A 19,510-nucleotide genomic window follows, 5' to 3' on the forward strand; every position below is an offset into this window, starting at 1 on the left:
AACAATGTTGTTAGAATTTTTTTCCACTCTTTTTTGTATTTTCCACATTTTCCAGATTTTCTGCCATGGGAAAAGATATTTCTTTTCTGGGAGTCTGTACTTAGTCATTTTCACTGTGTCTTATTTTCATAAGTTTTGCTCTTTCTTCATTTTTGATCCCAAGTAAACATGAATAGCTCAACAGTGGTGGCTCTAGGGCAGGGGTAAGGGAACATGGCTAACTGTGTGAATTTTCTTGCCAATATTTTCTAAATCAGGGGCCGTCCAATAAATCATGCTTATTGGAACACAAGAGAAAAACCACTGGCAGTGTCTTACTTAAGACTCATTAATTTAAATAGGCCTAACAACAAAGACGTTTACCAAGAAGTAAAGAAATATCTTTTTCTATTTATTGGAATAATTAAATAACCAAGAGTAAAATTTGTAAACATATATAAAAATATTAACTTAAAAAATTAAAATATAGTAAAACTATAAGTATATAGTTAAAAATACATTAAATGAGCAACCTCAAAACTATATAAATATAGGATATTTATGACATTCTTTAGAGATGTAATATCAATTCTTTGAATAAAGTTTTAAATTTGTTTGTAATTTTCAAACTATGGAAGGAAAAAGTAAATAATAGCTCTGTCCAATTTATAATTATCCAAAGAGAATGATTCTGTGTTATTTCTTGCTTGTCTTTTCTAATACCCATTCAATCACCTAGGGAGTGAAAAAAATATGATTATGGTACATTTCTATTGGAAACACAAGTGATAGAAAAAGATATTGTTAAAACTTCAAAAGAGTATGGTACAAAATGTAAAGCAAAAAATAACCTGTCAAAATCTTAAAATATATATTATCTTGAAAATACATTTTACTAGCAGTTACCAGTGGGGACAGGGAAAGGGGAAGGGGCAATATAGGAATATGAGATTAAGAAGTACAAACTCTTATGTATAAAATAAGCTACAAGGATATATTGTACAACACAGGGAATAGAGCCAAGATTTTATAATAATTAAAAATGGAGTATAACCTTTAAAAATTGTGAATCACTATATTGTACACCTGTAACTTACATAATACTATACATCAACTATGCTTCAATTAAAAAAAAAAAAACTAAGGAAATGATTATCACACACACACAAAAAATCAGTAGAGCGGTTACCTCCAGAGGTGATGCAGTGGGATATGGTGGGGAAGGGATTCTTTGGGGGTTTCCAAGGTCCCCACAATATTTTATTTCCCAGGTTGAACAGTGAGTGAGCCCAAGGATATTCTCTTTTAAAATTATTTTTTTAAATTGTATGTGTTTCTTTGCATTTGTGTATACATATTACATGTTAGATCATGAATTTGTAAATGGAAAAAAAACCCACATTTTATTTTCTTGCTCAAGAACACTTTTTGCTGAACTTCTGCTGCAGAATACAATAGTGTTCTCACTGGACAAAATGAAGGGTCTACTCTATTTTCTCACCTTTATTTGAAAATGTACTTTCAAAGCATCACTAAAAAGAAATTAAACTAAACTTTGAAAATAGCTAATCGAAATGGATTAATTTTTCCAGCTCTTTTTTTTTTCCTGTTTCTTTCTTAACATCAGTTTAGAAGCTCTTTTGTTAACAGAGAAATCTCTTAAATACTACTAAAGATTCTGCTTGCATAAGTCTATTATTAACTATTTTAAAGAGTGGTCATAGGGACAAAGTTGAAAAGACCACTCACTAATTCTTACTGCATATATTACAGCATCATAGCTACTAACCTGCAATAAAATAGCAATTTAATTGAATGTAGTTTCTTGGGAATAATTTACGTACCTGTACAACATTGTTGCTTGCTGTTTTCTTCATTTCTTCAAATAGACCCCTTGAAGTTTTAAGATCCTAAACATAACAAAATACAGCAGTTTAAATCTGCACACTAAATTACAGAGAACAAGTCATTATTAAATAAACTTGAGATGATCCTAAATCATTCTGTAAGTATCAACGTGAAGAGGGAGATACTACAAAAAAATCAAAGTAACAGATTATAATTTAGTTCCATCCTGAAAGGTCAAAGTACTCTAGCCAAAATACATCCATCCATACATAAATCCATGCCACTCTAATCTCAAATACTCAATGGCACTGACCAAACCTAAGCCCCATCCTCAACTATGAGTGGCCACATTAACTTCATTACTCAGGAAATGAATATACAGTTTATATTTATTTTTCAGATAAAATAACTTTTTTTCTCTCTCTTCTTTTTGGCTATTTCATTCTACCACAAAGAGGGAATGACATAGGAAATAAAACTGAAATCTCTGACTTGTAAAAATGTAATGACTATATCAAATTATATTATAAAAATTTTAAAATCCAATTGTATTAAAATAAAAAAGGAATCCTCCGCTGCACTTCCAAGCTATGTTCCATTGAAGTAGTCACTTTGAATTCTTTCAGCTCTTTCTCTTATTTATACCTTCATGTTTCTAAATAATAAGCTTATACTGTTATTTCGTGATTTAACAGTTCTAGACAGTGATTGCTGTTATCCTGGATTCAGGTCTCTGAATCCTCCCACCTCCCTTCTCTTCCTCTCAGTAACAGCTGCACCACAATTTTTTGATTAGTAAATAGTCAGTGTTTGCATTTTATACCTAAGCAAATATAGTTCAATCCTGAGCTAAGTAATGTATAATGGTTATAATTTCTCTTTCATCTGTTTTGTTTATCCTGTAGTTGAACTACGTTTGCTTAGTTTTCCATGTGTGTAATCCCACCCCCACCCCACAATGCTGTGAAAGACTGATTAAATGTACAGCAAAGTTCTTCAAACACTCAGGGATACTGGATAATCTCTCACTTCAGCTTTTCATTTTTGCTTTTGTTTTCTTAATTGTATTTTTTTTAACTGGAGATCCTTCTCCCATAGCCTGCTCCAATTTGGTCCAATTGCTCCCTCAGCCTGGTCCCATTGGGACTTATCTTCCCCAGTCTAGGTTAGTTTTTCTTTTATTTCTTGATTCAGTCCCTTGTTCTACTGAATTTCATCTTCTCACAGATTCGTCAAAAGGGTACACAAATGACAGAATTTTTCAGACCTTCCATGACTGAAAGTATCTGTACTGAATCTTCATACCTGACTGACTTCTAGACCAGGTATAAAATACTAGGTAAATCACTTTCCTTCAGAATTTGAAGATACTCTTCTACTGTCTTCTGGCACACAATGTTACTGTAGAAAAATCCAATGCCACTCTTATTGATTCTTTATATGTAAACTACTTTCTCTCCTGGGAAGCTTTTAGGAAATATTCTCTCTGTCCCAGGAGATGTGACATTCCACAGTGATGTGGCTTGTAGAACTGTCATCCACTAGGCTGGACAAGCTGTGTGCCCTTTCCAGCAGGAGGAGTGCGTCCTTCAGGTCTAGAAAATTTTGTTATATTTTTGAGTTTTCCCTCCTCTAGTCTCTATTTTTGAAACTCCTATTATTAGCATATTGGATCTTTTGGATTAATTCCCCCATTTTCTTATCCTGTGTTTAATGTTTTTATCCTTAATTTTGTCATTAATTCTAATTTCTGGTAAATTTCTTAATCTCAACTGTTAAGCCTTTCTATTCTACTGATTTGATCTTATTTCTAAACTTAAAGAGCTTTCATGTTCTACAGTTTTTGGAAACAGCATCCCATTCCAGTTTTGTGCACCCAATTATCTTCTCTCTGAGACAGTATAGTTTTTTATGAAGTTTTCTTCAGCTTTCTGCTCCTTCATAGTTCACTTTGTTCCTTCATGTTTTGGCATCTGCTGTATTAGAAGCTTTCCTCAAAAGTATGCTAACTCTTGACTGTCCAGTCATATCTTAAAATGAGATAATAAAAATCTTACTGGAAGCTCTGTCTGTACAGAGCTTGTTCATTGGTATCTTTACAAGGTAGGGGGATAAGGGGCCAGTTGGACTTTTTACCGTGGCCTCCAATTCTTTTTTCTCCAGAGACTATTTCCTGCATTGTCGCAGGGGTGGGGCAGGGGGGTGAGGATAAAACTATGTATAATATACTTATCTGTAGTTAACATTGTGGGGGAAAAGCATGCAGAGCAAACTGAAGGCTCCCCAGTTCACTCTGTAGATCTTTATTTAACTCCTCTTTTTTTTCACCCAGCACCTTGCCCCTGCTTTCCATGATACTTGGTGTCTCCAAGACCTGAGCAGGTCAGAGACCGTGTCTGTTGAACTGGCTTGGCTCTCACAGGTATCCCCAGGCAGACATTTAGGCTGTCACTTCTTCTACTCTGTTATATCACGCTTCCATGTGTTTTTTTTTTTGGTTCAACAATGTATGAAAACACTTCTACATTTCTCCTTTCCTCTTTTCTTAGTTTTTGTACTTTCAATACTGTCTTTCTTGAGAGATTTTAGAAGGGAAGGGAATCGAATGCATGCGGTCCATCTGCAGTTTTAATCAGGAACCCATATAAAATTGTGATTCAAGTCAGAAACTCTGAAAACTGGAACTAATCTAACACCATCTAAGTTTTACAAAATTGTCATCTGAATGGCCGATCTGTCCAATGTCTTACAACAAGCTGATAATGGATCCAAAATTAGAAGCTGGGTGCTTCGATACGCCCTCCAGTAGTTTCACTATGTACTAAAATTACTTGAATAAGTTGAATAAAGTAAGTGGAAGCTTATTATCAACTTAAGTCAAAGGCTTGTTAGGGAAACACTGAGGATACCAGTTAAAGTGTAGTTTTCTATATCTGAGAACTAAAATAAATCAAATATAAAATTTTTGACTCCAATTTTTCTACCTCCATTAAAAAAATTTGGTAATAAGCAATCAGTGATAGCTTATTAATACTTAAAAATACTCAGTCAATATTATCTTGTGTCAAATAGGAACATTAGAACTTGACCTCGATTTTGCAATCAGTAGAGAAGACACTGTACCTTTAGATAGAACTTGGAGATCTCAAAGAGACGTTGGCTGCAAGCCGTGAAACATTCGTGAGCCTCAGTAATCCTGTGTTTCTTCAGAGTTTCAGTAACTACTTCTTTCAATATCTTGAACAGAACATAGTACACAACTAATTTGTCTTGGAAAAGGTACAAACATATTATTTCAGCTTTAGAGTTGAGTTCTGTGAATCACAGAACCATGTAGCTATGCTAAAGATAGATAAGCTCATTAAGACAAAAGCATCGAGAAGAAAGGAGATCTGAAACAGTGACACAATCACACGTGTCGCAGGCTATCTGTCAGGAAGAGAGGACTACAGTATCTGAAGAGAGGAATTCACATCCTGAGTTCTGAATCAAAATCTGAGTGTAAAAGGTACACACAGCAGGGATATACAGGTGTGTACTTATTTTTTATTATGGAAAATTTCAAATATTGTAAAGAGAATATTTGTAACAAATCCTCATCTCGATATATCTACTACCAGTTTCAAGAAGGATCAATTTGTGGCTCTTTCTGTTTCACTTATATGCCTCCATTATCCTTCTTGCACTGAATTTTTTTTTCCTCCATTTTTTTTGGCCACAGCGCACAGCTTGCAGGATCTCAGTTCCCGGACCAGGGATTGAATCCAGGCAAGGAAGTGAAAGCCCAGAATCCTAACCACTAGGCCACCAGGGAACTCCCCTGAATTATTTTAAAGTAAATTACAGATACCATTTCATTTCATTCATAAAATTTTTAGACAAACGTTTAAAACGAATCAAATGAAGAAATTTCTTCCCGTGCAGAACTAAGAGAGTCAGGAAATAAATCTTTACCCGTGTGTGTTTCTGTGATCTTGATTCCTTAGTGGGCCTTGATGTTTTTGATTCATGCACACTTTTTTGACCTGAACTGGCATTTGTAGTGACTTTGGGAGTTTCATTGCTAAGAACTGGAAGAGATGGACAAGTCACAGATAATAATCTCTCTGCCCGTGGCTTTATGGATGTCACTGCATGATGATGATGATTAGTAATGCCACTTCTCTGAGAAAGAAGAGAATCTGAACTTTCAGATTTCACAAGTCTAATGGGGGGGAAAATATAAAAATGCAGATTAAGTGAATCAACAACGAAGTCCATTTTCCGTCTTAAATGTTACAACCATAACCATTGACATATAAACCCAAGAAAAGCAAACACAATTTCTTGCTACTACTGCCTAAAGTAAGCAGTCAACATCATATTATACAGTTGCTCCCTTAGTTCTTCAAATGAGTGACTAGAACACGGAAGGCAATGAATAACATTCTAGGATTTCAGCTAATATTAAAAGCTAATAGGAAAAGCAACTAGCAACATTTCTGTCACCCTCCCCGTTAATTTACAATTTCTCACATAAATCAGGGATGGCACTCCAGGCAATGCTATTTATAGATCCAGTACTCATCTGTCAAGTACTTATACTTTTCTATTAAGATAATTTTGATGAAGAAACCATAATAATCATGCTTGTAGCTATGCAACTACCTATGCAAAACAAACAGAAATAAAACTATAAAAGTAGTTCTTGTTTCAATCTTTCTAAAATGTTTAAATTTCCTGTTACAAGATAGGGTCTCATATTTTTCAATTCTGTTAACCTAGAGGCCACAGTGTACTTTCTTGTCTGGAACACATATCTATCAGTCACAGTCAGAAATAAAAAATATTATTACAAAATACAGTATCCTAAATGTTAATGGATTTGCTTTTTAGCTTTATCGCGTGTAAAAAGTACCATGATCCTGTAAAGTCCTCATGAAAATAATTTAGTTATTCCCCATTAGGGAAAAAGTATTCTAATAATTTTCACTCTTTAAAAGATGATTTGAAAGTTTCACTTTAAGATATTTGATACTTTTTGAAAGATTTACATATAATAAGAATTTACGGTTTGTTTTAGGTGTCAAAGACCTAAATTTGACAAAGGTTCTAAAGATATATAAATTCAACAGAAATTAGAGTGTTTATCTCATAAGCTTCTAATTTCTGTTCAGGTATTTGGATATTTTATTTAGCCAGCAAATAAAGTAGCTAGAAAGATCTCATTTTTAATATATTATTATGTAGGCTTTAAAGCTATATTTTATATGAAACAAGTTGTTTTAAAAAGGTACCTCAGGGCTTTCCTGGTGGCGCAGTGGTTGGGAGTCCGCCTGCCAATGCAGGGGACACGGGTTCGAGCCCTGGTCTGGGAGGACCCACATGCCACGGAGCGGCTAGGCCCGTGAGCCACAACTACTGAGCCTGTGCGTCTGGAGCCTGTGCTCCGCAATAAGAGAGGCCGCAACAGTGAGAGTCCCGCGCACAGCGATGAAGAGTGGCCCCCACTTGCCGCAACTAGAGAAAGCCCTCGCACAGAAACGAAGACCCAACACAGCCAAAAATAAATAAATTAATTAATTAAAAAAAATTTTTTTTAAAAGTTTAAAACAAAACAAACAAACAAAAAAAACCGGTACTTCATGGGAATTTCCTGGTGGTCCAGTGGTTAGGACTCCTTGCTTTCACTGCCATAGCCCAGGTTCAATCAAAAATGATACCTCATGAAACCCCTTGTTTAAGGGGCCAATGTAGGTAGGAAACAGTGAGAAGAGAGCTAACAGAAAAAATGCATCCCTAAACATCCTCTTCAAAAGAGCAGCTCAGCTGCTTAATCTATTGGATAAAATCGCCAGTGTTCCATGGCTTAAAAGCGTTACAACCCATTGTGCTGATGGGCTGTATATTAGCATATAAAGCAAGAAACAATGTGTTTTTTCCAAGTCATTTCTTTGTATAACTTATAAGCATAATCATCAACTGCTCACAATACAAACACAATTCCTGGTATGAACGAATTACATTAAAATCTGCACAGAAAGCAACTTAAAAATCTGAAAGATTAATTCAATTACCCTCGGACTAAAATACTTTCTGTCAAGATACTATCTTTATGTACTTAATATACCACCTTTTGGGGGGATAAAGGCAGTTCAGATCTTTTGATCTCCTTTTTACTCGGGAGACTTCAGTCCGGAGTTCATTTTGTAAAGCTTCTCCATCAGGGACACTTCCGGGCTCTGACAAAACTGCTGGAGACGGAAGAGGGCTCAGTACGGTAGGTACTGGAAAACTTTCTCTGGTGCATGTAGTTTGAGTTTCATAACGAATAAGACGAGACTGAAGTTCTGAAAATCCCCCGTCTCTTTCTAATGCTTTTCGGTCATCCAAGCAATATCTAAACAAGAGAAAGATCTTTAAAATCAAAGACTCCATGGCAGCCATGGGCTTTTCCCTGCCAATTAGGGAAAAGCAAAACATGTACTTAAAAAGCTCTTACTAAACTTCCTAATAATCGTTGGAAGGTTGAGTGAACGGCCAACTTCCCTCACAAGTTCAGTTTTTTCCAGCCTGCTACACAACATGGCAAAAGATTTAAAAAATTTGAAGTACAATCTGATTCCTCTTTGACTGTTTCTGGGCAACAGATTAAGTTAATCCTCTGGCTTATTTTCAAAATAATACAGGTGCTGTTTTGATACTTTTTAAATCTCTACCAACCTCTGATTCCTCAGCATGGCTGATATGTAATGACATGAAACGCTAACTTCTGTTAGAAAAAACAAGTTTATTTTCAACACAAAGATTAACAGGGTATAAAGGCATTCTAAACTGGCTCACCAAACACAGCTCAGAACACTTTGAAATTTCCCTTTGAAACTCATTTCCACCTTACTGACTGATTGACAAATTTTCCTTCAAACACTTTGGCTATGTGTGCGTTTGCTTTCTAGCTAAATCTGATTTAAGACATCAATGAGATGTTTGCTCAGTGAATGCTTCTGGACTTAAAGAAATCCCATCTTAGGGACTTCCCTGGTGGTCCAGTGGTAAAGAATCCGCCTTACAATGCAGAGGATGCGGGTTCTATCCCTGGTAAGGGAACTAAGATCCCACATGCTGCAGGGCAACTAAACCCGCGAGCCACAACTATTGAGCTCGCACCTCAACTAGAGAGCCCACATGTGGCAAACTACAGAGCCCACGCACCCTAGAGCCTGCACGCAACAACTAGGGAGAAGCCCGTGCGCCGCAACAAAGAGCCTGCGCTGCAACGAAAGATCCCGCGAGCCAAAACTAAGACCTAATGCAGCCAAAAAATAAATTAAAATAATAAATAAATAAATGCTTTGATAAGGCTTAAAAAAAAAAAGAAATCCCATGTTGTTAATTACAACAAATAAGCATATCAAGAAAATCACCAATGAGATGTGTGACCCTGGAATACCCTTCACATTCTCCCCTTCTACATCAAGGAAACAGTTTCACATATACGATGATAGGACTTTAAACATTAAAACCTTTTTCTGTCACCTGTCCTCTTTACTTGTAAAATTCTAAGAAGTTCCTTAGAGTCAGAACTTTGGGTCTATAAGCTTTTAGTTCAACCTCAAGGAGTGTATCATTACCCCAACCTGATTGCCTGACGGAGGTTTTCTCTTTCTCTTGTGACACATATTTGATTTCTAAGAGTATAGACTAGAGAGCCAGACTCCCTGGATTTAAATCTAGCTCTACCACTGTGTGAACATGGCCAAACTACTTAATTTTATCTATGCTACTGCTGCCTTTTCTGCAAGGTGAGATTCATAGCAGTTATCTCAAAGAGCTATGGTGAGGATCATGAATGGGTACACGAAAGCACTCAGAAACAGTGCCTGGAACATGCAAGTAAAGCAGTCAATAAATGTATGTTGCTGCTATTATCATCACCATCATCATCATCAGTGGTTTTATTTTCTACCACAGCAAATCTTATGGTATGCTGATGATATGTAGCTCAGCCAGGATTCAGACCCAGGTTGGTGACTTCAGAGTCTGACTTGAACCAATCTAGTATGCTGTCTCTCAGGTAAAGTGTAAGGGTCATCTTACTCAGGGGTCAACCCACGGCTGAACATTAGAATCATTTGAAGAGTTTTTATGAAATACTGATGCCCAGAGTTTCTGATTTAATTGGTCTGGGGTTGGAATCAGTCTTGGACATTTTTTTTTAAAAGCTACCTAGGTGATTCTAAAGTGCAGCTAGGACTGAAAAATCTCTGATATAAACCAACAGTTTAATTTAACAGGAGGGAAAAATGAGCTCCTAAGTTATACTGTTAACTGGTGGCAGAAGAGTGACTAGAACCTAGGTCTCTCAATTCTCTAACATTCTTTCTCTAGTCTGTTGTTTAATAAAACACATTTCATTAAAAATCAGCCCCAACCCTAAGGATTACTGATGAGTCCTGTTTCTATCCTGGGCGACTGACACAATCTAGAATACCACTAAGAACCATAAATGTTAAGGAAAAGTTCTAGGAGAGAGGAAATGTAATTACTGATTGGCTTACAAGAAATTTTTCAGAGAAAAATAATGCATAGTTTGACTCCACATGCGTATTTTTTTCTACTCTAAGATTTTGACTCTAAGATGAAGATTTTTTCCTTCCAGTTTTAACATCTCTTAATCACAGCTGTTCATAATGGCATGCCTCCAACTGAATTATGTGCACTGTGCATATTGACTTCAATTGTCATTTAAAATGTCTTCAAAGTGATTTTACTATGATTTGGCATCAAAACAAAAAGTGACTTTGTAAATAAGAAAGGAACAGAAACAGAGTAGGAGGATGTGTATTTGGTAACAGTGAAGTAAATATTTACTGTTGGATGAATGAGTACACTTCCACATTTTCTTGCAAAACAATAACCAAATGCTTTATGTGTCCAAAGAAAGAAAAATACCTATCAGAAGATGAAGCTATCATTGTCCTATAACTACAAAATAGGCAAGATACTGCCAGGCACACACCAAGCAATGCCGACGAAAGCCAGAAAAACTGCCAAATCTCTTGGAATACATGAAAGAAAGTTCAGAGCAACAGGAGGCTGGTGTGGCCAACTGACTCTCACAGTTTGACAGTGGAATTCAATTTGTTGTTAAAGAAAATGGTGCATCTTACAATCAATGGTATCTTACACTCCAGGACAGGAGAGAGAAGTGAAAAACAAGTCAACTGTGGATAGATTTCATTTTGCCTTAAGTAAACATTGATCTGTACTTGAGCAGTTTATATATTTCTTCCAAATATTCCTTATGTTTGAGTAGAGGAAAAGCTCAAGGATTCCAAAGGCTCACGGCAATGTTAGAAGAGAGAACTTTTTTGCAGTGTCATATTTACTTTGAAATTTCACTAGAACTTTGCTTCGAGTAGAAACATAATCTACATTTAATGTGAATAGGCCCTCACACTATAAACCCAAATCCTGAAAAAAAGCATGTTTCTGGATTCACTGTGCTCACCTCCTGCAACTTTCTTAGTTTGAACTCAATGGCCCCAGATTAAATTTACAGTAAGGAAAATGGAGTCACGGCTAAATTTGTTTATTTGCTTATAAGGGCAGGCAATTTCACTTTTTTTTTTTTTTTTTGCGGTACGCGGGCCTCTCACTGTTGCGGCCTCTCCCGTTGCAGAGCACAGGCTCCAGACGCGCAGGCTCAGCGGCCATGGCTCATGGGCCTAGCCGCTCTGAGGCATGTGGGATCTTCCTGGACCGGGACATGAACCTGTGTCCCCTGCATCGGCAGGCGGACTCTCAACCACTGCGCCACCAGGGAAGCCCCCAATTTCACTTTTTAAAGTCCTCAAATTCTTATTTCAACTGTTTTTTTCACACTCAGACAGACAGAAGTTCAATGTTGTTGCATGTATACATACGTTGTTCCTTATTATTATTATTGAGTAGTACTGCTTTGTATATACATACCAGTTAATTTATCTACTCTCCCATTGATGTACACCTAAGGCTATTTCCAGGTTGTGGGTATTATGAATAAAACTGTTCTGTGGGTTCTTTTACCAGTCTTTTTGTGGTGTAAGGTTTTCATTTCTCTTAGGAAAGTGACTATTAGAAATGCTGAGTCAGGGGGTCTGAGTATGTTCAGTTTTATAAGAACCTGCCAGATCCTTTTCTGAAGTAGATAAATCATGTTGTACTTCCACCAAAAATGTTCAAGGGTTCTGATTGTTCCATACCCTTGTCAACACTTATCGGTCTTTTATTTTAACCATTCTGGTGGCTGCACAGAATTTTATTTTATGGATGCACTATAATTTATTTAACCAACCTCCTACAGTTAGACATTATTTCCAATGTTTCTTATTTTAAATAACACTGTGAAAAATACCCTTGCCTAATAACTTTCAGTGTAAACGCTAATTTTATCATTAAGTGAAGTTAATCAATCTGATATTATAAACCTGCATGGCTTTTGGTAGATTACCGAGCAGCCCCCCAGACAGGTTGTAACAATTTATATTCCAAGCTGGCTTATTCATGTCCCTTTACCTCCACCATGATTTTATGGGTGAAAAGGATTCTCACTGTTGTTTCAATTTACATTCTTAATGTAAATTTAAAAAGCTGACTGGTGAAGAAAACAACTCTTCATGTGTATTGGCCATATTTATTTCCTGTTTCAAACACAAATGGTTTGGGGCTTCCCTGGTGGCGCAGTGGTTGAGAGTCTGCTTGCCGATGCAGAGGACATGGGTTTGAGCCCTGGTCTGGGAGGATCCCACGTGCCGAGGAGCGACTGGGCCTGTGAGCCACAAATACTGAGCCTGTCTGGAGCCTTGCTCCGCAACGAGAGAGGCTGCGACAGTGAGAAGCCCACGCACCGCGATGAAGAGTGGCCCCTGCTCGCCGCAACTAGAAAGCCCTCACACAGAAACGAAGACCCAACACACCCAAAAATAAAATAAATAAAGTTATATAAAAAAAAAAAAAAACCAAATGGTTTAAGATGTTGCAAACTCTTCCATAGGGGCATTTATCTCATTTTCTTATTGATTTGTAAGCATTCTTTAATTATAAAGAAAATTTACCTTCTCATTTATGTTCAAAAAATATTTTCCTCAGCTTAATCCATACTTTTAATCTTGTTTCTGTTGATAACTGACATGGCTGTTTTAAAAATTAGGACAAATCTATCACTCTTTTTTGATTTCTTCCTCTGCTAGAACAGATTTTCCCCTACATTTTATGCTAGTTCTTTACTTTCACAGTTTTCCCACTTTTAATTCTTAATATATCTGCGATTTATTTTGATATTTGGCGTGAACAAAGAATCATTTCAAACGGATTTATTTTTATTTGAATACTTAATCAACATTCTCACTACTATCTATGGAATATTTTTCTTTTGCCCTCTGATTTGAAATTATTTTTCTATCAGATCAAATTATCATGTATTCTTGCTTTTTCCTTGGAATTTCTACTTAGGTCCAGCCCCACATTGTAATTACAATAGCTTTATAAAAAAATTTTCCAGTAATATGATACAATTTATCTCATTCTTTAAACAAAAGAGAGGAGACTTCTTACCAGATAAATTATAGAATTATTTCATCAAAAGGTTCAAAGTTGACAAGAACTGTATTAAATGTTTACACTGATTTCAGGAGAATTAACACCTTTATAACACAGGATCTTCCCACAGAGAAAAAAGGCATGTTTCCCCTAAGTAATCAACATTGCTTTTATGTCCCCTAATACATATTATTTGTAAATTTTCCCATTCTACATTTCTTACAAGAATACTTCTGATATTTATGATTTTATCTGCTATTTTGAATGGGATCATTTTCATCCTGTTAAAAACTGGACATGGCTAGTTTAAAGGAAAACTTGTGTCTTTTATATGTAATTTATAACTGGCCACCTTACAAATTCTACTACTTCTAAGTCTTTCAGGTCTCTTCTCTGCCAAACAAAAAACAAACACAAAAAAACCTTTTGGTATCCGTTTTACTACATGTAACTCTTTTAAACTCTTTAGTTTTCCTTATTTTAACTGATTGGCTAGAACATACAGAAAAATGATTAAAAAGAAAAAATTGGTCAGAGCAGGTATCTTTTTCTTGCACCTGACTTTAACGGGGAGTTTAATTTTGATGCTCAAAAATAAAGTAACCAAAAATTTTTGCTTCTAGTATCAAATTTGACATAACTTTACATATTCTTTAAATAAAATAAATCTTATTTAAGCATAACAAGAAACTAAACATTCCTAGAATGACCTGTTGTCACTAAGGCCTTGCAAATTTAACCTAAAATACATCATCTCCATCATTCCATTTCTTGTCCTGGTGAAAATGGTAGATGTGCACATGACCTCCGGAACTCCTAATACCTCTAAGCAAGAGAATCCTTTGAAATTTCATTCATCTGGTCAATTAAAATTCCGTAAAAATGTACACATAATTAACATGTTGCAAATGAGAATGCATTTTATCTAATAGTTTCTGAGCAATTACAATGACCAGGGAATATTAATGTGACCAGTAGTATAAATACACATTTGCAATGTAGGGACTAAAATGATTTTGACTAAAATATCGAGTAACTAATAATAGGATGTTTAAATGTAAAACTGATTAATCATCAAATAACTTTTATCCAACAGAAGACAAATTATTTGTGTATGTACTGCTTAGTTTTTTGACATACTTTCTCTTTGCTTCTCTACCCCAATTTATATCATTTTATTACAGTCACTCTTCACACTCACCTAAGATAAGCTACATCAACAACACACAAAAGAGTAAAGTGAAAATAAAAAACTCACTCAATTCCATGATAATGACATACTGAGGCTTTTTCAAAAGGTAAACCCTGAAGTTTCCGAGGACTAAGTTCTGGTGTCAGGACAAAAGTCTTTTCCCTGAAACAAAAAGTTTTTCATTTGTATTTAAAGTTTATTTAGTAACAAAGAGAAAGTCCAAGAAACTGTCTAAAGAAGGAAATCTGATCTTCCTTCTCTATAACTGGATCTCATATGGGACAAAGAAGGAAATGAAGTGAGGTTGAGCCTATGGGTTTTGTCACTTACATTTTCTGTGTCCCAAGTTTCGGAAGTTACCATACTACTTACTTCACAAAACTATTCTGAGAAATGGTTAAATCAAGAATAGAAAATGATTTCTAGTGGAAGTTCAAGAAACAGCATTATTCCTGAAGAATATTTTTTTCTTGGTATAGGAAAATGTTTATGAATTTAGCTAAATTCTTTTTTCCAGGGGAATAAAGTCAAACTCCAATCTTTAGTGACAAAAGAAGTATTTACTTCCTCCTATAACCACATGGGGAATCCAGATTTTTCTTTGCCTGGGAATGTAGTCATTTTGACACAAACTTTAAGAATCAGTGACCTTTTAAATATCAGAGGATAAAAAGACTAACTGCTGATTTCAGTTCTTCTTCGGAAGTAAGTTTCCAATCAGCAGGTATGTTGGAACTAATCATGTGGTGAGCTTATATAAAATATTCATGCTCTACCCCTCTACACCCAGACCTGCAGGGCTACATCAAAATCTCAGGAAGAAGGCTGCTACAATTAGGTTAAGCTCTCCTGGTTGTTCTAATAAGTGCTCTCCTTCTCTGCCTGAGTTGGGAGGTACTGTTCTAATGAACTGAATCATGTTCCTAGAGCTCAGAACAGGTTAGATGGGAATGGGAGAATTATACAAGTGGTCTTTACACAGTTAATAGGCAGAATGAAATACCAGGGGCTTGAATTCAGAAGACTTCGAAATGGTATACATAAAAACAAGTAGATAGTAGAGTACCATGAATAAATTGGCCATCACATTTTCCCCCCTTGGCTTTAGTAATGAAAACTGCCCATATGCCACCAAAAATTAAAAATTATCTCGAGTACTAAGATAAGCACTTGAAATTATTACATTAAAATCTAAGACATATGCAAGTTAATGAATCCCAAAAACCAGAATTTATATTCAATGCATCCATTTAAACAGTTCTGAATAAAGTAACATGAATAAATTGCACTGATCCCAGTATTTTGATGACTAATTATTAAAGTGAATAATTTTGTAATATAGAACTATTTAGGTACCTAGCATTTTACTTCTTTCCTTTGCCATGTTGTCTTCCATTTCTTATTTTAATCTCTCTCAGCAGCTCTATCTATCTTTGTTTAATTTTACTCACACCTTGTTCTTTCTAAAGGAAACACTGTAATACATATGCATTTTGTCAATGTTTAATATTCCTCTAGTGTATATATAGGAGTCACCCCTGTACTTTGTTTAACTTAATATTGCATTTCGGGTGGTTCCTTGCATGGGTAGACATTTAATAAAAGTCTGCAGGTCCTTGATTCATTACCATGAAAGCTCATCCTTCAACTTTCATTTTAATAGAAGATATATTTGATAATGACACAGTTCTTTACTAACATCAAGGAATTATAGCAAACTTCCCTAAATAAATCACTGGTAAACTACAGAAAGAATTAATAGCATCTCCCCTAGACATTGCAGCTAGAAAGACATTCTGGTCAAAAAGAGTACAACCTACATAATCAGTTTTGGCAAACCCATCTGACTCTGCCAGTTCACGCTTAATGATTTGGAAGGACAGTAATCCAATAACTAAACAGATGAAAATGTGTACATAGTTCTTCCCTTTCTTGACTCCCACAAAAAAAGATTATCAATCTCTCAAAGCTATGAGAAAAAGAAAATTACTCTAAAATCACACTATTTTTGTCATTAAGATCATTAAGTCATTAAGACTCCAAATTATTAAGATCCTCATGTTTTCAAAGTTGCTCCCCATCTCTCTCTCTTTAGTGAACACACACATGAAGGCAATATGCTCTAACATTAGTTTTGAGAGATAACTATCTTCAAATAAATCCTTTCCAAAATTAACCCTTAAATTCAATATTTGCCAAAACAAGCTTTGAAAAAGTAATCAAAATGTTCTAAAATTTTTAAAGTCCTTTGGAAGGTTCTCAGAATAACGGATTAGAAAAAAGAAATTGGGGTAGTGAACAAATTATTCAAATCTCACAAGTATATGATGCCATAATTTTATCTGTAATTAAGTAAACTTCAGTAACATCCAGAATTAATTAGTAACTTAGTGGAAGTTGTCTTGGAAGTCAAATTAGTTGTAAATTATTCATGTAGACACTGAGTTCTTCCTTGGTAATGGTATAGTTTTGAAAGCATTTTTATTACACTTCCCCATTCTCTTCAGTTGAAAGGCTGTCCTTTTTGCTATTAGACATAACTGACAGTGTCACGGTAAGTAGTGGCAAAACCAAAACTAGAGAATGATACAGAAAAGAGAATTTTAAAAAATATTTGCAAGTCAAATTACAATTTTTTCTTAAAAAGTATTGCCATCTGTATACAAAGTAAAAGCTGATTTCTAAGAGAAATATGCTGAGGTTGCTTTTATTATTCCTGTTTCCCTTATATTCAATACTACAAAACAGCAGGACATTTGGCGAAGGTAAAATGTGAGGATTAAGGCCAATTGATAAATGCTGGGCTCAAACTTGTAGAATTTGTCAAAGTGTCACAGAGCATCAATTAACTGGAGAAATGAGATGCAATGTGTTTTTTAAATGATTCCTTAAAAATTAGTTGAAATTGTAAGTTTATAATTTACCCTTTTTGAATCTGTAAAGGTTGAAGATCTCCAATTGGTAATCCATCTGAGGTAAAGAATTTCAGCAATTCTTTAGCATCCAATAATGTGACTGAATCCCGTGGACCCTCTTTGTGTCCCAGTAACTGTTCAGATGAACGAGGTAATGAACCAGTTCTGAGAAAAAAAATGTTATGTAGATTTATTAAAAGTGGATTAGAATTCACCATGGTCAGGAAAAGCTGCTATGAGCAGAAACCAGAAAAATACACACAAAAAAATTGAAGATCTACACATTTAAGAAAGAAAATAAAGTCACTGCAAATCACTTAGTATCAAAGTATATTTTTAAAAATCTGTAGGTCACAGTAAAACTTGCAGTTACCATGTCAACAATGCTACTACTTAACTAAAATAAACTGTTGTGGCCTCTCCCGTTGAGGAGCACAGGCTCTGGACGCGCAGGCTCAGTGGCCATGGCTCACGGGCCTAGGAATAAACTAGAACAAGAGCCTCAACAAGAATTAGAGAGAAACCTACAAAAAAGGTAGAACATGTCTTCTTTTTTCCATCCCACAAAGCCACAGAGGGACTCTAAACTTGAGCTTGGAATGGCAATGGGCAGAAATCAGGTGACATATTTTCAGAACTCTACCAGAACTCTTGTTCTAGTACGACCCTCCCACACCACATCTTATCCAGACGCTTTTACCTCCAAGTCAAAAACCGAAACTATGAAATCCAGAACTATGTGCCTGTCCTACTGTTAGTGGTGGAGCCCCCAGAATAAAGCCCCCTTATTTTAGTTATGGGTAAAGGACCAAGGCTACCTGCCTTTTGATACCCCCGGGTGCCCTATATCTCCCCTCCCCCAGCATTAATTCAGGTGTGAGCAGGTAGGGAACAGGACTACACATAGAGAGAAAATGTATGCAACTACCAATATAATATAGCCTAGTACTAAATTCTTAGCTATGAAAAATCAAGGGCCACCAGACACTAAAGAACTACACCTAAGAGAAAAACACCAGAGGAGCAAATAAAACAGATTGAAAGGATCATTTAAGGAACAGATAAAACAAGGTAAAAGAAAATTCCAATTAATATCCTTATAGTATCTTCTCAATTCTCATTATTAAAAGAACAGGTAGCTATGAAAAAAAATAGGGTAGATAACAAAAAAGAATTATTAGGAATTTTTTAAATGGCTGCCAAAAATTTAATAGAAAAGATGAAAGTAAAGGTCAAGGAAATATCCTAGGATGTAGAGCAGAAAAGATGAAGAGATGGATTACTGAGAGAAGAATCAAATTTGAATGAAAGATCAATCCAGGACATCTAAAATTAGTTAAAACAGATATTACAGAGAAGAAAGAATAAAAAAGAAAACAGAAGGAAGAATACTATTAAAGAAATAATAGAAGAATATTTCCCATAGTCGTAAGGCATTGGTGGTTCAATGGTAGAATTCTCACTTCTCCCAGAGCTGAAAAAAAGACAAAAGGCTTGAGACCAGAATAGTTCACAGCATGATGGCCTCATGTAATTTCAGAACATTATGGAAAATAGAAAATTCTAAAAGTTCCAGACAGGGTAAAATACCTATTAAGGAACAAAAATCCATGTCGCATCAGACTTCTCATTAAGATACGAGATCCAAGAAAATGCAGTTCTAATCTAGAAATGTATTCAAAAGAAATACCAGGATAACAGTTGTGCAGGTAGAAAGGGTCAGTCCAAATCAGAGTAGCAAGTTAAAGAGGTGCAAGAAAAATGACTTCAAGAAAAAAAAATTGTCTATTGCAAATAACATAAGGTGCCAGAGGAAGAAGAAGGATAAAAGGTGAAGAGAAGTAGAGATGTTAATTTCCTCCCCTTTCATAATGGGAAGTTAAAATATACAATCTAAAGTTCACGGGTGGGTTTTCCTGGTGGCGCAGTGGTTAAGAACCTGCCTGCCAATGCAGGGGACATGGGTTCGAGCCCTGGTCCTGGAAGAGCCCACATGCCACGGAGCAACTAAGCCCGT

At 35.6% G+C, this 19,510-nt stretch overlaps 1 protein-coding gene across 2 annotated transcripts in view; it reads right to left on the minus strand.

The window, feature by feature from the left end:
- MTBP (MDM2 binding protein) overlaps nucleotides 1–19,510 on the minus strand; it is a 70,204-nt gene continuing 50,694 nt past the window's right edge. Inside the window, exons 16-22 of one of the 2 annotated variants that reach the window (XM_082601734.1) lie at nucleotides 17,503–17,658; nucleotides 14,645–14,740; nucleotides 7,940–8,206; nucleotides 5,782–6,031; nucleotides 4,951–5,064; nucleotides 1,824–1,889; nucleotides 1–714 (exon numbers count right to left, since the gene is read on the minus strand). In XM_082601734.1, coding sequence (XP_082457860.1) covers nucleotides 676–714; nucleotides 1,824–1,889; nucleotides 4,951–5,064; nucleotides 5,782–6,031; nucleotides 7,940–8,206; nucleotides 14,645–14,740; nucleotides 17,503–17,658 — 988 coding nt within the window. In that variant the 3' untranslated portion in view covers nucleotides 1–675. The remainder of the gene's footprint in view (nucleotides 715–1,823; nucleotides 1,890–4,950; nucleotides 5,065–5,781; nucleotides 6,032–7,939; nucleotides 8,207–14,644; nucleotides 14,741–17,502; nucleotides 17,659–19,510) is intronic. The other variant, XM_082601735.1, reaches the window with a different exon arrangement.

The sequence above is a fragment of the Mesoplodon mirus genome, assembly GCF_964341445.2.
Source record: "Mesoplodon mirus genome assembly, chromosome: 16".
Taxonomy (NCBI): Eukaryota; Metazoa; Chordata; class Mammalia; order Artiodactyla; family Ziphiidae; genus Mesoplodon; species Mesoplodon mirus.